At 48.9% G+C, this 22,008-nt stretch overlaps 1 protein-coding gene across 1 annotated transcript in view; it reads right to left on the reverse strand.

Annotated features, from left to right (window-relative positions):
* Positions 1-17,397: 17,397 nt before the first annotated feature.
* The window catches only part of CA6 (carbonic anhydrase 6), a 277,304-nt gene continuing 272,693 nt past the window's right edge, over positions 17,398-22,008 (reverse strand). Inside the window, exons 9-10 of the mRNA XM_069610032.1 lie at positions 21,833-21,874; positions 17,398-19,355 (exon numbers count right to left, since the gene is read on the reverse strand). Coding sequence (XP_069466133.1) covers positions 18,742-19,355; positions 21,833-21,874 — 656 coding nt within the window. The 3' untranslated portion in view covers positions 17,398-18,741. The remainder of the gene's footprint in view (positions 19,356-21,832; positions 21,875-22,008) is intronic.

Below are 22,008 nucleotides of genomic sequence, written 5' to 3' on the forward strand. Positions count from 1 at the left end.
TGCCACCCACCCCCTGCTCATGCCCCGTGTCTCTCTCCTGTTACCCCCCACCCCCCTGTCACCCCCCGTGTCTCCCTGTTGCTGCCCCCACCCCCGCTCATACCCCATGTCTCCCTGCTGTTGCCCCCCACCCCCCGCTCATGCTCCGTGTCTCTCTCCTGTTGCTCCCCACCCCCGGTCATGCCTGCTGTTGCCCCCCCATCCCCCGATCATGCCCCGTGTCTCTCTCCTGTTACCCCCCACCCCCCTTTCATGCCCTGTGTCTCTCTCCTGTTGCCCCCCACCCCCGGTCATGCCCCGTGTCTCCCTGCTCTGGCCCCCCACCCCCCGCTCATGCCCTGTGTCTCTCTCCTGTTACCCCCCACCCCCCGCTCATGCCCCGTGTCTCTCTCCTGTTGCCCCTACCCCCGCTCATGCCCCGTGTCTCTCTCCTGTTACCCCCCACCCCCCTCTCATGCCTCGTGTCTCCCTGCTGTTGCCCCCAACCTCCGCTCATGCCCTGTGTCTCTCTCCTGTTAGCCCCCACCCCCCTCTAATGCCCCGTGTCTCTCTCCTGTTACCCCCCACCCCACTCTCATGCCCCGTGTCTCTCTCCTGTTGCCCCCCACCCCCGGTCATGCCCTGTGTCTCCCTGCTATTGCCCCCCACCCCCCGCTCATGCCCCTTGTCTCTCTCCTGTTAGCCCCCACCCCCTGCTCATGCCCCGTATCTCCCTGCTGTTGCCCCCACCCCCCGCTCATGCCCCGTGTCTCCCTGCTGTTGCCCCCACCCCCCGCTCATGCACCGTGTCTCTCTCCTGTTACCCCCCACGCCCCGCTCATGCCCCGTGTCTCCCTCGTGTTCCCCCCACCCCCTGCTCATGCCCCGTGTCTCCCTGCTGTTGCCCCCCACCCCCTCTCATGCCCCGTGTCTCTCTCCTTTTACCCACACCCCCCTCTCATGCCCCGTGTCTCTCTCCTGTTGCCCCCCACCCCCCGGTCATGCCCCGTGTCTCCCTGCTGTTGCCCCCCCAACCCCCGCTCATGCTCCGTGTCTCTCCTGTTACCCCCCACCCCCCGGTCATGCCCCGTGTCTCCCTGCTGTTGCCCCCCACCCCCCGCTCATGCCCCGTGTGTCTCTCCTGTTATCCCCCACCCCCCTTCTCATGCCCTGTGTCTCTCTCCTGTTGCCCCCCACCCCCTGTTCATGCCCTGTCTCCCTGCTGTTGCCCCCCACCTCCCGCTCATGCCCCGTGTCTCTCTCCTGTTGCCCCCCCACCCCCCGGTCATGCCCCGTGTCTCCTTGCTGTTGCCCCCCACCCACCGCTCATGCCCCGTGTCTCTCTCCTGTTACCCCCCACCCCCCTCTCATGCCCCGTTTATCTCTCCGGTTACCCCCCACCCCCTCTCATGCCCTGTGTCTCTCTCCTGTTACCCCCACCCCCCTCTCATGCCCTGTGTCTCCCTGCTGTTGCCCCCCACCCCCCGCTCATGCCCCGTGTCTCTCCCGTTACCCCCCGCCCCCCCGCTCATGCCCCGTGTCTCCCTGCTGTTGCCCCGCACCCCCCGGTCATGCCCCGTGTCTCCCTGCTGTTGCCCCCCACCCCCCGCTCATGCCCCGTGTCTCCCTGCTGTTGCCCCCAACCCCCGCTCATGCCCCATGTCTCTCTCCTGTTGCCCCCCACTCCCTCTCATGCCCCGTGTCTCCCTTGTGTTCAACCACCCCCCCTCATGCCCCGTGTCTCCCTGCTGTTGCCCCCACCCCCCTCTCATGCCCCGTGTCTCTCTCCTGTTACCCCCCACCCCCCTCTCATGCCCTGTGTCTCTCTCCTGTTGCCCCCCACCCCCGGTCATGCCCCTTGTCTCCCTGCTCTTGCCCCCCACCCCCTGCTCATGCCCCGTGTCTCTGTCCTGTTACCCCCACCCCCAGTCATGCCCTGTGTCTCCGTGCTGTTGCCCCCTTCACCCCGCTCATGCCCTGTTTCTTTCTCCTGTTACCCCCACCCCCCTCTCATGCCCCGTGTCTCGCTCCTGTTGCCCCCCACCCCCCAGTCATGCCCCGTGTCTCCCTGCTCTGGCCCCCCACCCTCCGCTCATGCCCCTTGTCTCTCTCCTGTTACCCCCCACCCCCGGTCATGCCCCGTGTCTCCCTGCTGTTGCCCCCTACACCCCTCTCATGCCCTGTGTCTCTCTCCTGTTACCCCCACCCCCCTCTCATGCCCTGTGTCTCTCTCCTGTTGCCCCCCACCCCCGGTCATGCCCCGCGTCTCCCTGCTGTTGCCCCCCGCTCATGTCTCTTTCCTGTTACCCCCCGCCCCCCGGTCATGCCCCGTGTCTCCCTGCTGTTGCCCCCCACTCCCGCTCATGCCCCGTGTCTCTCTCCTGTTCCCCCACCCCCCGCTCATGCCCCGCGTCTCCCTGCTGTTGCCCCCCACCCCCGCTCATGTCCCATGTCTCTTCCCTGTTATCCCCCGCCCCTCGGTCATGCCCCGTGTCTCCATGCTGTTGCCCCTCACCCCCCGCTCATGCCCCGTGTCTCTCTCTGGTTACCCCCCACCCCCTCTCAGGCCCCGTGTCTCCCTCGTGTTCCCCCCACCCCCCGCTCATGCCCCGTGTCTCCCTGATGTTGCCCCCCACCCCCGCTCATGCCTGTGTCTCCCTTCTGTTACCCCCACCTCCTCTCATGCCCCGTGTCTCTCTCCTGTTGCCCCCCACCCTCCGGTCATGCCCCGTGTCTCTCTCCTGATGCCCCCCACCCCCCGGTCATGCCCTGTATCTCCCTCAAGTTGCCCCCCACCCCCTGGTCTTGCCCCCTTTCTCCCTCCTGTTGCCCCCCACACCCCCGCTCATGCCCCGTGTCTCCCTGCTGTTGCCCCCCACGCCACGCTCATGCCCCGTGTCTCCCTCCTGAGGACGAATCCTCACCAAACTTTGCATTAAAAGTATATGGCCAACTCGTGTCTCCCTCGTGTTCCCCCCACCCTCTGCTCATGCCCCGTGTCTCCCTGCAGTTGCCCCACACCCCCGCTCGTGCACCGTGTCTCCCTGCTGTTGCCCCCCACCCCCTGCTCATGCCCCGTGTCTCTCTCCTGTTGCCCCCCACCCCCTGCTCATGCCCCGTGTCTCCTTCTGTTACCCCCCACCCCCCGCTCATGCCCCGTGTCTCTCTCCTGTTACCCCCCACCCCCCGCTCATGCCCTGTGTCTCCCTGCTGTTGCCCCCAACCCCCCGCTCATGCCCCGTGTCTCCCTCCTGTTACCCCCACCCCCTGCTCATGCCCAGTGTCTCTCTCCTGTTACCCCCCCACCCCCCTCTCATGCCCTGTGTCTCCCTCCTGGTCCCCCCTACCCATGCCCTGTTATGTTCTCTTTATACACCCCGCCTTCCCTTTCCATTGTGTCCATCTTGGTAAACGATTTTCCTTCCTACACCAGGATGCCGCAGGCGTTCCGGTTTGGGAAGAAAAATCTTTTTTTTACCACCCCGGGTTCCCACTTTGAGAACCAAGGATGCTAGTGGTCTTCATCCATTGAAAAGGACGTTATTGTTACGTTGCACTAATAAAAAAAACTATGAAATTCAATTAAATAAATGTGTTAAAGGGACGTTATGGTTAAGTTGCACTAATGAAAAAACTATGAAATTCAGTGAAAAAACGTTGTTAAAGGGACGTTATGGTTAAGTTGCACTAATAAAAACCTATGAAAATCAATGAAAAAACTTTGTTAAAGGGACGTCATGGTTAAGTTGCCCTACTAAAAACCTATGAAATTCAGTGAAAAAACTTTGTTAAAGGGACGTTATGGTTCCAAGTAAAACCGAAAAACCCTTGAAATTCGCCAGTTATGGTAAGCTAAGCAACCATAACTCGAGCCACCACCGTGCACTGCTAAGCCTAACACCCAGGACATCAAAGATGACATCACAAATGTCATTGATGACATCACTGAATACATATATATATATATATATATATATTACATGGCCTGCGGTAGTGGCAGTGTAGTTATGGTTACGTTGCTCAACCCATTGGAAGAGCACTTTTTGGGTGGCTTATAGCTTTGCTCCCCCTGGACGAATCCTCACCAAACTTTGCATTAAAAGTATATGGCCAACAATTTTTTTCTAAAGTTTGGTGACGTTTTGTCAAGGGGGGGGGAAGTTATAGGGGGTCCCAAAATTTCTTTTTTTCCCATAGACATAATGGGAAAAAATGTCTGTCGCGCCTACAGCCCAAACCGCTGGACGGATTTTCACCAAATTTGTGGCAGGAGTGGCAGCTTGTTCCCGAAAACGTGCTTTTGTTAATTTGGTGTAAATCCGTCCAGTAGTTTATTTTTAAACAACCAAAATGTAAGGCAAAAAAATATGTGATATATATGTCCGCTCTGCGGATTCACGTCCCTGTTCGGTCCGCGGACTGGCCTCTGATTGGCCAGAAAAATGTGTGGACTTTTGCCTAATCCGTGGACATCGGGACGCGGCCCTTTATTGGATGGTGAGAAAACGTGAAATGCGTTGGTTTTGCTGAAACGCCCACCATCTTGGATTCGCTGACTTTTTTGGGGTCCGCAGACAGAACGGCAAAAGCATTTTTTTTAAAAAGCAACATTGCACTTGTCAAACTGAACAAACAATCTCTGGGGATGTAGGGGTGGGGAGGTTGTGATATGGCCATAAGAAGCCAAAATATGGGCTGTGTTACTCCCCCCCGACAATCAGCGAACACTCCAGATCAATGTTCCCTCTAAGCTGTGCGCATGTGCGCTTGCCCAGCTTCCTTCTGGGTGCCGCTCAGAAGATATTTAGCAGCGCACACAGACATTTCTCACCTATGCAATAAGATGTAATAAGGCACAAGCCACAGCAATTACCTGACATTTGCTTTCACTTAAAATAATTTACAGGCCTTGATATTCTGGTCTAGCTCATTTACATTACCCTACTATGCAAGTGTGAACTTAAAAACCGAATACGGCCACAAGAGGTAAAAAATAATATGAAAAAGTGGTTCCATGAACAGAAAGATCACGTTAAGATATGCCTGCGCATGTTAACTAAATACTGTCCCCTCCCCACTCATGACTCCTATGCTTTAGTCTACCATGCATTTGCTCAGACCTCTAAACTCTACCCCAGAACCTATTTAGATATTACCAGACAACCAGGACTCTTCCTCTCTTGGCTCTGCAAAAGGTTACCAGACTTGTACCTACATCCACTCATTTTATGTTTGTTGTAATTTAAATAACGTTCAAGCAACAGACCTTCTATTATTTATGGTGCCTTATCAAAAGTGCCCTTTTGACTACACTGGCACCCCTGAGATGTGTTCTGCATGCTGCAGCACGACTCATCAAAGGACTCTGGAAATTCGACCCTGGCCCTCCTCTAACTGCACTGGCTCCTGCTGCAAGCCCCTACAAGGCTGTCACCCTGAAGTCCCCAAGCTACCTCACTGAGAAACTCTGCATCTCCAGAGGCCTGCGATCCACCAGAAGTCAGGAAATGTGCAGACTTGAACTCTGATGGCACAGCAAGAACAGAACGAGCCGGTCATCAGACTCGCCCCATTGCTGCTACCATTCAGGGAAGAGCTCAAGCCCTTCCTTTTCAAGGATCTGTAACACATAGGTCCACACAACCTGCATTCCCACCGTACTGAGACTGTAATCTGCTGCTCACTGTCTCCTACCCTGGTTGCTTGTAGATACCTTGTTGCAAATTGCCCTCCTGTGAGCTCCCATTCCCTTTTTCTCTGCTTCCCTTACTGTGATTGTAAAGTGCTCTGTTGCTACCCAAAGCTAAGTCCGCGTTCAATAAATACCCTAAAAATAATAATAATACTAATAATAATGAAAGTGTCACCCACACCATGTAACCAAATATCATCTTAAATATCGGATACTGACTGTAAGTAAGCAGGCTACATGGATGTCTAACCTCATCCTATGCTTTCTATTCTTGGAACATATGTCACGCAAGCGCTTTGAAGGGGTCCCCTTGCAAGCTGATGCATTATAAAACTCAAATATACATTTTCTCGCTATGCATTTTGAGTAGACAAATATTATGCTCAGCATCTCCCACTTTAGCACTGCTAACATTACCCTATAGGAGGAGAGTAAAATTGCAATATTTACTTGGCCTGCAAGGGATAATGGGTATGGACTAACCCCGGTATTACTAACAGATATTCAGACAGTAGAATGCTTTTCACACAATCTGTTCAGAGTTGTGATGGGCATAAACCTCAACAAATTATACTGTAACTCGCTTCTATACAAAAACGGTTTCACTTATCAGTGGTATAATCCTACCCAACTATATAAGGGTGGGATAAGTTGCAAACAATCTTGTATGCACTGCAAAATAATAGTGTACATGCAGATTTCTTAAAATGCATATCATATCATGGTGAGGCACGAAATATGTTTTAATTACAAAGTATTGTGGGTCTGCAAATATCCCAGTGAGTGTTTTACTGCTTCAATCCCTCACTTTTTATAGTGCCATGTCAACTAATATTGGAGGCTACCACGGGAGCCGGAGAGTGGTACGACTGGAAAGGCACAGGAGAACACTCCTTGCGGGTGATTAGCAAATCAGTAACTTTCGAAAAACAAGTCAGTTGTTTCGGCAGTACAGTAAACTAAAGGAAATGTGTTTGTTTGCTAAAAGATAGGAAACTATAGTAACAGTATATAGAACTGCACCTTCAGTGTATTTCTATACACAGCTGCTGAGGACATTTCAATATAAACATGTTGACTCTAGTATCCCCCTGGATCTTATTTAACTGATACAAATGAATTTCAGTGGGGTCCCTAGTTACAGAAGAAGGTGCTGAAGCTGTTGTACCGCTGAGCATTGATGCTATTAACCTAAAAGGCATATATATGTGATATTCTTCAGCCGAGCTGCATAAGATACCTCAGTAAGGCTCTTTTTCAATTTTTATCTAGGCTGTGGTGAGGAAGGGTGGCCGAAACTATAGGAAGTAATATGTGCCCTGTCATTTTACTTCCTATGTCAGGGTAACAAACAAGGCTCCAATAAGAATGTGCTTCCTACTTGGAGTGAAATGATTTTTCAGGGAGTCAAAAAGTAAATAGCTTTGCCAACTAGGATACTTTATGCTTTTTAAAAATGTTCTTTCCCGTTAAAATTCATCTTGAGATTGGGCAACATTATTATTAGAATTCCGTCCTATGCCACTGCTATGCTGATCACTGATTTGAAAAGATATCAGTGGAGCTTTGTGGGCAGAAGCCGGGGGTTGGCTAATATGCCTTCATTGTTCCCTGTTTTTCGGTTTTTAGGGAGTAAACATTGATAGTGTATATGTCTCTTGACTGTAAGGCTGGTTTTGAGTAAGTGTTGTCACAACTCACATGACAACGTAGTGTGGATAGTAATCAGAAGCCGGGGAATTTTGATCATCATGTTAAGTGATGCAGTTATTCTGATGCAATTATCATTCTTACACAACTTATGAGAGGCATGTTCTCCTGGCCCTTGAATTACTTAATTAAAGTGGCACATGAACTCCTTTTGGCATGTTTTATTGTCCCATTCCTTTTGTTTGCCATTATTCCATCTGCAAATATTGTATCCGGTCTGATTTTTTGACAGCCACATCAGTTATGAAAAGCGATATTTGTTTTTTGTAATACACATGAGTGTTTTTCGACTGGCATAAAGCACCCATTTTTCTCTTCACAGGAGTACATTTGCTAGCTACTGTGGCAGAGCCTGATCTTTATAATCACATCTACCTTTTATTTAGCTTATGTGTTTGGAAAAGGAGCTGTAAAATGCACATTGTACACAGATTTGTAAAGAATTGCAGTGGTTGGGAAGGGGAAGGGGAAATTCCTTTCCAAACTCTTCGGAGACGGTAACTCATTAACAAAGCATGCTCGCAAAGTGGTTTACCTCGTTAGCCAGTTACACACATGGAAAATAAAGTGCACACGAAAGGCAACCAGTTCTGCACTTGTAGAAAAATAATTAGAGGGAAAATTGCTCCAGATGTCCTGGGGCAGCCCTGTGGTGTTCGCAGACACTTCAGATGTCCTAGGACATCTGTACCTATTTCTGCATTACAGGGTTGGGGGAAAAGCAGTTTTTGGATGGCTTATAACATTTGCGCCACTCAATGAAACAGCATGTAATTTTGCAATTTTATTCTAGAACTAATAAGTTTTGTGGGATTCTGTCAAGAGGGGGCAAAATTAGAGGGGAGGTCCCAAAATATTGTAAAGGCATATAAATGTGGTGTCATTTCACAAATCTGCACAACATTTAGCAAAACCATTTTGGATCTAGATATAAATGGTTTTCTAAAGTTTGGTGGGATTTTCTCAAGAGGGGGCAAAATTAGAGGGGGGTCTCATTATTTTTAGATGGCTTATAACTTTGTTGCTACTTGACGAATGTGGACAAAAGTTTTGAGAAAGATTATAGAAGCAATCTTCAATGTTTGTGTAAAGACTGAATAGATTTTGTCAAGTGGGGGCTAAGTCATATGACTATTGTATGTACATGCATTTTGACACTTTAAAAAAAATAAAACATGGGCGGATTTAGAGCAAACTCGTGAGGAGCATTGGCAAGGACATTAAAGCATGGTTTTGTAAATGTGCCCGTGTTTTTATTTTTTTGACAAGTGTCATAATGTAGGTTCAAAAAATAGTCATATACCTTTGGTGACTGAGTTATAGCCTGTAGCCGTGGGCAGTAGCCAGATTGTCTGGGTGAAGGCATAAGGTCATGACGCGGCCAATCTGGCTACTGGCCATGACCGCTAGGGACTATAAATTGTGTTAAAGTGTCTATGTCTACCTGGGACCAGCTATGTGGTAAAGTTATTTGAAGGGAGGATAGGTTTGAAAGGGAAAAAAGTGCTTGTGGTAATACTTTCATAGGGTTTTGCAGGCTGCCATGGCAAGGGAAGAGGGGCTGTGTACGGAGCCCTGCCTTCTCTTTCCATGTTGGCTGTCTTGGAAAAGGATTTTTCTTCATACTGTGGCGTCCCGCTATAGGAAGAAAAATCTATGTTTTAGCACTCTGGGGTCCCGCTTTGGGAACCAGGGGTGCTAATGGCCTTTATCCCCCATTTCAGGGGCTGCAATGGACGATAATGGTCCGTAGCACTCTTTATTTATTTATTTATTTATTTATTTATAACACGCCAAAGCCCGCAGAAATCAGGCTGTGTGGTTACAGTATTTGTTGAGGAAGATGAGGTGGAGGAAGACAGCTTAGTACTTGCTGAGAAAGGAACAACCTTCCTGAGAGCATTGCGGTCATTGAATTTGGTGTGGCGGAGCATGGAGGTGGTCCCGTAGGAGTACTGTCCAGGTAGTCTGTGACTGAAGTAGCAAAGAACTGGCACACCCATGATTCGATCTTGGTGCTAGAAGTAGGCACTTCCTCTACCTCATCTTCTTGGTCCTCTTCATTGTCTTTGAAAGTACTGCTCTTTTTTTGTTGTGAAGGTCCTCCAGCTGGTAGTGGTGGTGGCTCTTGGGGAGGAGAGATGTCAATAACTGATGCCATTTTTAAGATAAATAGCAGTTTTGATAAAATTCTTCCAATTATGTACTGTGTACTAGATTGGTAATGGAAAATGAGTACGAAAAGGTGTAGGAGGTGTGCAAGGGAAATTTTGAAGTTGAAAGTTCCTAGATCAGTAGAAAATGCAGTTCCGAACTGTCTTCGAAGTACAGATCCCATCACGAAGTGCAGACGCCTTCGCGAACATGTCACCATGCCGCACGCAAGCGTATGGTCACGTGGCACTGTCCAGAAGGTCTGCGATGAAGTCAGACGTTCCCGGACATCTTCGGATGCAAAATTATTTCAAAAAGTTGCAAAAAGTGTATAGACATGTTAAAAATGATGCTACATGGTGGAAAATGGCATTGTTTTAAGGTGACACTTTGTAAATTGGACAAAAATATTGGTTATTGGCTAAGTATGATATTAGTAAGTTGTTGGAAAATAGTATGCACTGGTATAAACCTGAGAGGTTGTCATTGGCAGATGCACTGGCCACAAGAGTCTGAATGGAGGATAAGGGGAGCTATGAGAGAGCATGTTAGAGGCGGGGGCTAGAGGAGTAAGGAACCTGTATGCCAGTCAGCCCCAGATCAGGACAGAGCCGCAACAGGGGAGACTACGCAAGCCGAGCGCTTCAATTCTGGATAGAGACGCAAACTAACCAACCCTACTAACAATTTCCCTTTCTGCATACACCTCTCAAACTCCAAACCAAACACAACCAAAACCTACAGCACAACAAACCGCACAAACTTCACTACATTGCAACAACAAAACAACATTTGTGATGTCATCTTTGATGTCATGGGTGTTAGTCTTAGCAGTGCACGGTGCTGGCGCGAGTTATGTTTGCTTAGCTTACCATAACTGGCGAATGTCTGAGGTTTTTCGGTTTTACATGTAACCATAACGTCCCTGTAACCATTTTTTTCCATTGAATTTCATAGATCCCACTGGTGGCAGTTGTAACTAGCCAGCAGTGTGGTGGAGTTGGCAATCCTTGCCTGGTAGGTGGAAGTGGAGGCTACCTTCCTTCCCAACCCGTAGATCTTTTTTGCTCTCCTTGTCGGGGGGAGCCTCAGACGATGATAGGGGCGTTCCCGCCCTCTTTCGGTTATTAGTGACTACCAGGGAGTCCGGTTTCAGTTGCCCCCTTATGTACAGCAGATCTGACTGGGCTGCCCTGAACAACTTCTCGATCCTGGGGTTTACTGCCCTGGTGAGGTTGGGATTGAGAAGGGAAGGATCAATCCTCCTTTGTATAGATTTGAGAATAGAGATGGCCTGGGCAATGGGTCTATTTTCTCCCACTAGTTCCTCGGCGAAAGTCCCTTTCCTCCTGAGCTCCCTGAGTATCTATGCGGAAGTGTTCTGCCGCTCTGGGTAAAACCTCATTTAGGAGAGGTTGGTTGTCGACTGGAGAGTCGGTAACCGGAGGTTCCTTGTCTACTGGGGAGTCTACTCTGTAGACTTCTGGGTTATCTTCGTCCTCCTCTTGGTCCTCGTCATCCCCATAGTAGTTCACCCCAGTTGGGTCATCCAACGTTGCCAATTCTGGATCCTCATCCTGTAGTGGATCCTCATTATACTGAGTGTATGGCTGTACGTAGAAAGGGTCAGAAGACCGACTTTTCATTGGTGCCTCAACTCGAGGTTTCTTACCAGGGGGTTGCGGGTCCCTTGACCCTGAAGGAGTAGCCCCGTCCGGGGTATAAGAGAGGAAGTGCTCTGGATTCTTGGGATAGAAGTCTGCTAGGGATGACATTCTAGACATAACTCTGTCTATGTCCTCACTGGACCATTGTTTTCAGCTGGGAATTACCCTCTCCTGGGGGAGTTTCCCTGCAATATCCTGACTGGACCTATGGGCTTGTGCAGGGGTCTTAGTATGTTTAACAGAGGACTTGGAACTGTCTTTAGGTATCTGTGGTGTAGAAGAAGGCTGAGAAGGCTTCTTCTGCTGTTTTCCCCCCTCCCCGTGAGTGGAAGAGTGCTTCCCTGGGGTTTTCACCTTTTCTGAGCTTTTCGACATCTGGTGTCGAGATTCGGGGCTAGTGTCCCTTTCCCTAGATTGAGCACTTCGGGACACGGGCGCAGGCGTCGAGCGGTCTGCTGACACCGACTCCTGGAGTGCGGCCTGGGGATGGAGGCCGGCTTCGTTTTCGGACGATCGAACCTCCATTACTTTAGTAAGTGAGGCACTCTTGGCAACAGTGGATGGTTGCCTGGTGTCATGCGGCGATCTTGATCGAGAACGCCCAGAGGACACTGATTCGGTGGACCGGTCTCTGTGTGCCTCTTTCCGAGAACTCGACGTGCGCATCGAGTCTCGGTTGGACTTCGAGTGTTTAGTGGAAGTGGTGTGCGTAGCGCTCGTGTCGCCGGGTGTTTTCCCCATAGCTGCCCTGCCGGACCACCTTCCGAGGTCGGGGACTTGCGCTTGGCTGTCTTTCGACGCCACGTTGCCCTCGCCATCCGATAGTACGGCGTCGCTGCCATCACTGAAGGTGCCCTCCGATTCCATGGCCTCTTGTTGCCTGGCGTGGTGGGCCCAACGTTTGATCGAATGGTCCTTTAGAGTCTTAGCCTTGAACCGGCTACACGCTCTGCAATTCGCCTCGGGGTGGTCCCTCGGCAAGCAGAGGTTACAAGTGGCGTGTCTGTCAACCCAAGGGTACTTGCGGTTGCACTTGGGGCAAAATTGGAAAGGGGTACCCTCCATACGCACCCTGTGGCAGCGGGCTACTGTGTAGGAATATATATATATGAAAATATATGTGAGTGAAGAGTATGTACCACCCCCCACTCTCCCTACTTGTACAGGGCCGAGGCCAGAGGCCTTCCGAGGCCCGGACCAAGGCCAGAGGCCTTCCGAGGGCCATAGTCCATCGTGTCGCTCGACGGTAGTTTTCTTCTCTGGTCCTGCATAGAGCTTCGGGTTCCGATGACTCGAAGTGGGTAATGAAGAAAACGGGGAAATATATATTATTTAGCAAAATTATGGCTAAAGCCAGGGAACTCCACGGGATGCTTCCGACAAGTATGGCGGAAAAAAACAATCTGAGGGTCCTACACGCGTGAGGGATCATGGGTACAGTGGACGTCACACTAGGGATAGTATTACTGGCACGCCCTGTGTCGACGCCCATTTTCGAGTTTTGAAAAACAAACTATAATACTCCGCAGCTTCCACTAGATGTCGGCCTATGCACAGCATGTGATCTAAGCAGATTCCACAAGCCTCAGAAATATATATATAAGTTACCTAATTAGAGTTCTAGTGCAAAGTGAGTCCTATGTATTTGTGTATATCTACCTAACTTTTATCCTTTAATATTATCACCTAACATAAGTGTGTGGATATTTCATTGTGGGGAGCTTGGGGATTCACTGTACCTAAGAACCAGTGTGCATCACCTCCCTTGAGTCTCAGCCTGGCTGCTCGCCGAACGTTACCAATTGAGAGCCTTGGCTGGCGTGCTCTGGCCTCTACCGCAACTATATAGTGGGCAGAAGTACAGATACCCCCTTCTGTCTTTACACCCACGGGGCCCGGTTAGTGTGGCTGCAGCCTATCACCTGAGGGAACACCTGGGTAATAAAACATTTTAATAAATGTCTAATGTATTTCTTTCTTTATATTTGTCCTGTGTGTGGGTGTCTTGGAATAAACCATCCAGCCCACCAAGGGGCTGGATGGAATGTAAAAAAAAAAGAAAAGATAAAACAATGGAATATAACTCCTTTGCTGAGGAAGGGGCTGGGCAGGGGAGAGAAAAGAATCCAAAGAAGATTTGAAAAGGAGAACCGTTAAAACAGACAGTTGGAGGAAGAGTAAAGAGAAAGAGAGAAACCTGGAGGGGGTCGCTGCCTTGGGCAGCCCCAGAGGGCCAAAATCCAGCAAAGGGTGCCAGCCGGCACGTGGGAAGCTGCCCAGAGACTAAACAAAGGGAGCTGAGCTGCTATGCAAGGGGCAGCTCGGCCACCCCGGGCTGTGGCAACTATCAGCCCACCTAGGACCGGACCGGACAGCCCCAGTGGAATACATGGCCAGGAAGCATGTCAGGTACTGCCTGGGCCAAATAAGAACAGCCTGGACCAGCCAACGGGGCCCACACCGAAAATAATGACTATGCCGCGGTTCAGCAGTGATGTCGAGTGGGCTCCGCAGGCAATGGGCCCACTGTGAAAACAAGGACAATGCCACGGGTGCAACTGTGAGTGCGTGTGGGCCCCCCCATTCAATGGGGCCCACCCTGAAGATCAAAAAGGCTGCAGTGTGCAGAAGTGAAGCATGGGCGGACCCCCATTCCCAAAGGGGGCCGCCCACGAATATGATAAGAGCGCGGGCTGCACAGTGAGTACGGGTGCCCGCACATGGTGGAAGGGCCACCCTGAAGAAAGAAGAGGGGCCAGGATCCCATTACATGTCATCAGTGGACAGACCCCAGCCTGCAACCGGCACCCAGCCAGCCTGCCACTATCCAGCTTTGACACAGACATGTGTGAGGTAAACCTGATAAAATTATTACATATGCAGAGCACCTTAAGTGGGATGCAGCTAAACCAATCAGGATCAGCCCTGCACCAGCTACCCCAGAGCCAGCGCCAGCACAGAATCAAGGTACTTGTGATTTAGCAGTTTATGAAAATTAAATGCTGTATGTTAATATCTATGTATGTGTAGTCATATATATATATATTTAATATTTACATGTTAAGTAGGTTAAAAGTTAAGTTGGGGAAGCATAGTTTGGGTAAGTGTTAGGGGGGAATGTTAAGTAGGGTTAATAGTTAAGTAGGACGTTATATAGATATGGTCATTATTTAAGAAGGGGGCCGAGCGGAGGTACTCTGACATGAGGTAGTAGGATAATGTGTGACTGCCTGCTTGAGGCCGCCTAGCAAGATGTGACCACCCACAGAGGCCATCCTCTGGCCTCATACTCTGTGTAGGTGTCACCTGAGTTTAGCTAGGGTGGTCTGTTGCACCAGACTCGCCCTAATGGTCCCTGAGACCCCTCCAAGGAAGGCCGAGCTGAGGTAGCAGGTCCCCAGTCAGTTGGAGCTCATGCCAGGGAAATCCTAGGAAAATGGTAAAAGATATATATGGTGTTATTAAGTAAAGAGGGGTGGGTCCCAATTGGGATCCCTAAACATTCATTCCGGTATCTTTATCCCCTGGTGATCTAGGAATTCAGGCGGTGGCCCAGCCCCTGTTCTCAGCAATTTAATTTTCACAGGTGCCGCGCCACTCCCTACCGAGTGAGCTGAGTGGTGATTTTCCATGGGAACTGTCCCTGACCTATGCCAGGATTGGATGCTCCCTGGTTAGGAAACAGGGGCTACATATGCTTACAAAATATACATATATCCACTCATAGAAAGTCTTTGACTGGCATAGCTCTAAGCTTAGAATCAAGCCTGGTTTGAGTGTGGAGAACCCTGCACACATTCAAAATATCTAATCAGAAAGGCACTTTCCTCTTGGGAGAGGAAAGGATTAAATTGTAGTAGGAGGTTTTCAAGAAAAAGTGACACACTACAAGTGAATGGGTTGAGCCAGCTGCACAGTTGCCTTTTTCCCCAAGGAACCTGGGTGGAGTGGTTTCCCCTAAGTAAACACCAGAGTTCTAGCTCAGGGGAAATCCCACACGTCCAGGAATGTGACAAATGTGCTGCTTTATTAACATTTCAAAAAGCAGGGATGTGTGCGGATGCCTCAAAATTCCAATGCGCTCTAAACACGTTACAGGCTTGTAATGGATTTTTATTACAGTGACATAACCAACAAAAGATACATTTTCTAAAACTTCAGATGAGATGGGATTGGGTGAACAGTATGGATAGATATGTATTCTATATGGGATAGATTATCTAATTGGTCCGGCGATATCGGGTAGCTCTGCCTGTGACCACCTACAAAATGTTGCAACTACAGATATGTCAGGTCAGTATGCTGTGATTGGGTTAAGCAACACAGTGTGAGCTTAGCGTGGACAGCGAATATGGCCGTCTCAGCCTGGGAAAGCAGCCAGCACATGAACGCAATGAGGGGTGAGAGAAGGGACCCAGGGCGCAGCCTGTTCCAATGAGATTGCCACTCTCTGACTCCCCTGGCCTCGAGCAGGGATATTCTAGCTTGTAACTTCATGCATGCTGTAGCACTTTTGTATCATCTGTCTCTAGTTTGGTGGGAACAAGGTCTCTTCCTGGCTCGAATGAGTGGGCTTTTGTCTCCCAGGTTCAGATCACCTGTGTAGGGTCCACAAACTTGAGTTTCTCTCCTTGCATTTATGAGGATGTTCAGCCTGTATTCCCTGCGGGTGTCCTATCTCGTCTGTTAACTTAAACCTTCCTTCTCTCTGTGTCCTTGGCGAGGCTGTGCACAGTGGCTGCACTGGAAACCCCATCTGTGTGTTTCAGCGGGATCAGCCTGTCAGCTTTTCTCTGTATTCTCGAGTCCTTTCTGCTCCTTCCATTCACTCCAATGTACTTGTGGCTTCCATCTTGATTTACATGGCCGCCCATGTTAGCTGCGTTTAAGCATCAGCAAGCAGTTCATATATATTATTGTACAGCTTGTGGTTTCTGCGCGGCAAAGAGTGAGTGTGTGTGTCCTCTATCTAAGTGAGTTATAAGCATGTTCTTCATGTCTATCAGCAATTTTATCTAAAGTGTCTGCGTAGCATCATGCAGGAATGTGTGTGCTTCATGTCTAATGCATCTATATTTGTGTGTGTGTGTTCATGTTCAGCCTTGTTGCCTCCTCATGGTTATTTTGGTGATGTCATCACGTTATAGTCTGCATGGCTGCTGCAGTGAGTGGCGTCTGTCATCTTGGTGGTATACTGGGGGGGTAGATGCCCCCACTACACTCTGTCCATATTAATAGGCTTCCTTAAATAGGGGTCCATAAATGACTTGCTAAAGCTGGGTGTTCTGCCTGGGATTTGTGCTCTTTGCATGTCATTAGGCCATATTAGGCACCTCTTCAACCGGATCCCTCAGAAGCGCACACAAACCTACAGAGGCAGTCCCTTAGCAGGGGGCTTCGTTGATGGCCAAAGGGACCCATGTCAGACTAGAATGACATTTCATGAAAGGTAATGCAACTAGCAACACTCCCTTGGGTTTTGTAGTGTAAGATTCTCAAGGGTCTGGGGCCATGCCTTTGTACGCCCAATGTAGGGACATAGGTGTCTAAAAGCATTGCAGTCTTGCAGAAATTTTCTTGATCTGGGGCAAGACGAAGGCATTGATGGATTTCATAAAGTGACACATTTTGATCACCGTTGCATTCTGGGTATTGCTAGTACTTAACTAAAGTGTCCCTCATTCTGCAGCATGTTACTGTTGAAAGGATTGATATAAAAGGTGACCAGCAGCAGCAGTGGCCAGCACAGCACAACACATTTCTAACATTAACCAGGCCCAATAAGCCTTATGGGGAATCTCTGTGTTCCCATGAATAATGTCTAATAGGCCTCAAAAGCTAATCAGAAGTGCCTGAATCCTTGAGGCTGATGACTCTTCAGGCTGCAGGTAAAGGTAAAGAGAAGGATAACAGTTTATTTCGACAAGGTAGCATAATTACATTGTAAAGTGTTCTGATGCCATGTATGTATTCAGTGCTGTGATGTCTTTTCAAGGTGTATGTTTGCACTTAATCGCTACTGTTCCATACCATACCATGTAGGCGGCAGTAACGCTCATTAAGTTAAGAACTTTAATAACCCCCACCTAAATCTTGTAATCATCCAATAGAGCTCTCAATTTCTAGATCACTTGCTGCCCCCATCTCTGCCATTTTGTAGGCTATCTTGCTTTACAATAAAACAGTCATGTTGCATTTTCTTTCCTTTTGGTTTTATTATTGCTTACATAATTTGTGTTTTGAACAATATAAGGTGAGGGAAAAATCATTTTACAGAAAATAATGTTTTCCGATGAAATACATAAACTATATGAATTCAAATATGAGGATTTTATTTTAATTGAATCTTACAGGCGAATATAAATGTGTGAAGTGGATTTTAAACCCTCCAAAACAAAATAGCATTTAATAAAAGCCTTGACTAGATGTTACCCGGGGACTGAGGATCTGCAGTAGCCCCTGAACCGTACCCTGTTTTGAAATACTGAATTTGTTATATTAAAGAGAAAGGGGAACAGAACAAATAAAATGAATGACAACAAGTGAGAAGTACAGAGGCAGGTAAAAGACAAGAGAAAAAGAAGACCAACAGAAGGATGGACCGACGCGGCATCAGGGTGCAGGAAGCAGGAGAGATGAACAGATGGCAACTTCGGTACAAAAGACATGCGGAAGAAAAACAGAAGAAAGGGGGGAAAGGGGTGGCTATTGCATCAGGAAAGGAGGAACGTGTACTAACAGACCAAGGGGCTGATGGGACAATTGGGGGCGAGAGGCAAGGGAAAGACCAACAGAGGCACAGAGTAAAGGAACCAGTTGAGGGCCCCAAATATGATCAACGAGGGAAAGACGAAGACAACAGAAGTGGGAAAAAGAGCAACAGAAAGATGAATTGACCCAGGAAATAGAAAGGGTGGGAAATCTCCCACACTCCCATCAAGTTCTCCTTTTCTAGATACAAACTGAATGTGTTCATGACTTTCCTCCCCAGAAATGTGTTTTCCGCAATGCTTGGCTGTAGATTACTAAATTACCTGATTTTGCCATACTGCCTCCTGTTCGTGGGGCATAAACAAAGGTAAGGAAAACCAGGTTCTCGCTGAGCAGTGTCTGAACGCCAGGCCCTCTGACTGGTGAGATGAGGTGTGATTGATTGCCTGATTTGTATTCAGTGTAGATTCAGGGAGAAAATAACTACATACCAAAGGGGGGGTTACTGTGTCATCTTTGCACCTGGGGCGCAAATAATTGAAGTGGGGTTCAAAAAGGAGAAATGGCTGAAACAAAAACAGCATGTTGGGCATAATATAGGTTAGCCAGGGGGCAAAAACATACCTTTGGGTTGAGGAATGCCAAAGCAAGACCAGAATGTCATGATAACTATATGGATCCAAACCAAAATACAATTTCAGTCCCTGAATTTGTATCAGAGAGATTCTGTGCAGAGGACCCTTCTCCCAGTGACAAAGGGGCATGCTCCAGTGATTGGTTATTCTACTCAGGCTCCTGTGACTTACTGAGGTGAACCCTAGATGGGTCTTATCTGCAGCTGCTATCTACCTCCAGAATAACACCCCCATGCATGGTCATAGCGGTCTCACCCCAAGAGATGAGGTCCCCCTTGGCGGAGGCGCCCCGGCACTGGGTGAGCAGCATAATGTCTGCGGGGGCCAAGACCTGCCTCCACAGGTGAAGGCGGCTCATCCAGCCCACAAAGCCATTTGAGAACACGCCAAGTAGGTCATCACGGTCCTTACCCAACACAATGACTCCACCACCCTTCATGACATAGCCCTTCTGCAGGTTTTTCTCCTTGACCATCAGACCATTTGTCCAGAGATCAGCAATGCCAGTGCTTGAGGTCCACCGCACACATGTGTGCACCCAGTGCTCCGACTGATGGTATAAGGGAAAATCCACAAAATGACCCCCCACCCATAAGCCCACATCAGCGCCCACAGTCACCACTAGCTCATTGTCTTGGCTGCGGGTGCTGTAGGAAAATATGGTCTTTGTGCCCTTGTTCTCAGACCGGACCCATAAACAGAGGGTGAAGGCTTGAAGCACCATTTCATTGTTTGGACGCAGTTCCACATAGCTCGCTGTGCGCTCACTGGAGAAGTAGAACATGGGGTAGGCCACCATCAACACTCCTAAAAGGAAGACAAAAGAGAGATGTAAGGCCACGTTTGCTCCCACCTGTATGAAAGTCGTGGTAGGGCGCACCATTCACCTCGATGGAAGAGTGAGAGAGAGAAAAGGGTGACAGCACTAATCTGCACTCAAAGAAAGAAGGGAAGGGAAGCGCCATACACATCCATAGAAGGACATTACAACCACGGTGACCCGGGAATTCCAGAGGCGGAATTCGGTAAATCCCCATTCCTATTGAGTCCTATAGGACTCAATGGGAATGGGGACCATGGAAACACCGGCACCATCTCGTGATGGTGCCGGTGTTTCCACGTCCGCCTACAGGCGGCGGTCTTAAACCCGCCAGGTCAGACCTGGTGGCAATGACACCTCTGCCAGCAGGACTCGAGATCACCTGGTATGGAAACAACGGTGGCGGTGGGTTTACCGCCACCATTATTTCCATACCGGTTGACTTGTAATGAGGCCCATAGAAAGAAGATAAGGACAGTATATGTACACTTGTAAGGAAGATGCAGAGAGAGTGATGACGCCACAATCAACATCCATAGAAAGAAGACACCTACGGAGAATGTGGGGACACCATCTGCACCCAAGGAAAGAACAACACTGAAAGGTAAGCACAAGGAGACAGCATTAACAAGCCTAGAAGGAAGGGACAGGGGGAGGGTTGTGGAAGATGGGACATAGGGTATAGCCACAGCTCTGGAAGGAAGTATAAAAAAGGGGGGCCAAGATCAACACTCCTAGATGCATTGCACAAGAAAATCTATAAGTGTGAGGCCGCCATCTGGGCTATTAGATTTAGGGCACAGGGTGAGGGAAATGTCCTCCATCCTTACTACTAAAGGGAAGGTGATGATTGAGGTGTCCATCTACTCTACTTAAAGGAAGGGAATAGGAATGTGACCATGTTGGAAATGCTGCAATGAAAGTATAAGGGAGCACAATCCACACTCGTTAAAAGAAGACACATGGAAAGGGATTAGGACAGTAGAAACACCCCTAGAAGAAAAGGGGGAGGATCATTATTGACACCTGTAGAATGTGCACACTTGTGGATCTACGTGATCCGACCGCGGCTGATTTTGCAGAGGCCGGAAAGTTTGCATGTGCAAACAACCAAAAGTTTGCACCTTTCTCATGCGAACACATGTACATACCACACCCCCACCCATACCCACAACACACCCACAACACACTCATGGCACCCCCTCAACATACCCACACCCCCAACATAAACAAACCCCACTTACCTTCTTCTTCACGCTGGGTCCCCGGGGCGCCAGTTCCCTTTCACTTTCGTGATCGGGAACCGGCGCTGCAGGGTCTTTTTTTTTTTTACGGAAGGCTGCAGGGGTTCCCCTCGACTCCCGCTCATACTGTAAAGTATAGTGAGCGGGGTGTTGCGGGGGACCGCTCCCTCCCCCCCGCAGCCCCTGTTTTTTTTTTTTGTTTAATGGAATGCTGCGGTCCCCCGCTCACTATACTATAAAGTATAGCGAGCGGGGCGATGCAGGGGACATCCCCACAGCCCCCGTTTCTTTTTTTTTTACAATGCTTCCATCAAAGGTTCGTACTTTTGGTGTTCGAAACTTTGGTGGTAGCATTTTCAGACCTTTTTGTACGTGCAACCGTTTAGATACGGTCAAAACGTACAATACCCATACAGGTACAGGGCACTGCCATCCAGACACAGGACATGAATATACAGGGGGCTTGACAAACAATCCTACGAAGGGGGGCACAGGAAGATCTGTGAGAATATCATCTGCAACCCTTCAAGAAAAAAACAGGACATATCATTCACCCCATGGAACAAAGGCACAGAAAGCGGGGCATTACTCAAACCCCGAAAAGAGACGAGACAACCATCTACACCTGTGGAATAAAGGAAGATGTGGAGTATCATTCTCATCACAGGAGGTTGGGAATACAATGAGGCCACTTTCAACAGCCCTAGAAGCAAGGCATAGGAGGAAGGGTTAGGGAACACCATCCACACAACTAGGAAAAGAAAGAAGGGAACTATCCGCACATATGAGAAGAAACGATGGGGGGCACCAGTCACACCCCCGGATGGAGCGGATGGTAAAAGTGTCAGGGACCGGGCGTTAAGGCACTATCAAAAGCCCTGAAAAGATGTGATCATAATTAGAAATGACACACCCTCAACACCCCTTGAAGAAAATATTGTAGAGTACAGGAAACATCTTAAACAGTCATATGGAGAGGGATGACAGAGGCAAGAACTCCCACAGATCGACTTATCACCACATTCTCTCACACACTGCACCTCTGCTGCCTCTACAAGCATCTCCTGTACCTCATACCATAAGTGTCCATACCATAATGTATCCTCTACCACACCTCCACCAACGTTTCCTTCACTACATTATTTTCTTCACCCGTTGTGCCTCTACTACCACTAACCCCACCGGTATCTTTCATCCAATGCTTCATCCAAGACTCTCACCAGTGTTCGCTGTGTCTTCTCTACTGTTCCCTGTGGAAGCACCTGCAACAGGAATGTTTGAGGTGAGAAGTATATTTTTCTACTACAACATCTCAATTTGCAAACCTAAATCGGGTCAATTACTGCAGAATGGGTTTTTCTCCCATTAGAATCTACCTGTCTGTGAAGAATCATAC

The sequence above is a fragment of the Ambystoma mexicanum genome, chromosome 8 (assembly GCF_040938575.1).
Source record: "Ambystoma mexicanum isolate Mex_15411 chromosome 8, UKY_AmexF1_1, whole genome shotgun sequence".
Lineage (NCBI taxonomy): Eukaryota > Metazoa > Chordata > Amphibia > Caudata > Ambystomatidae > Ambystoma > Ambystoma mexicanum.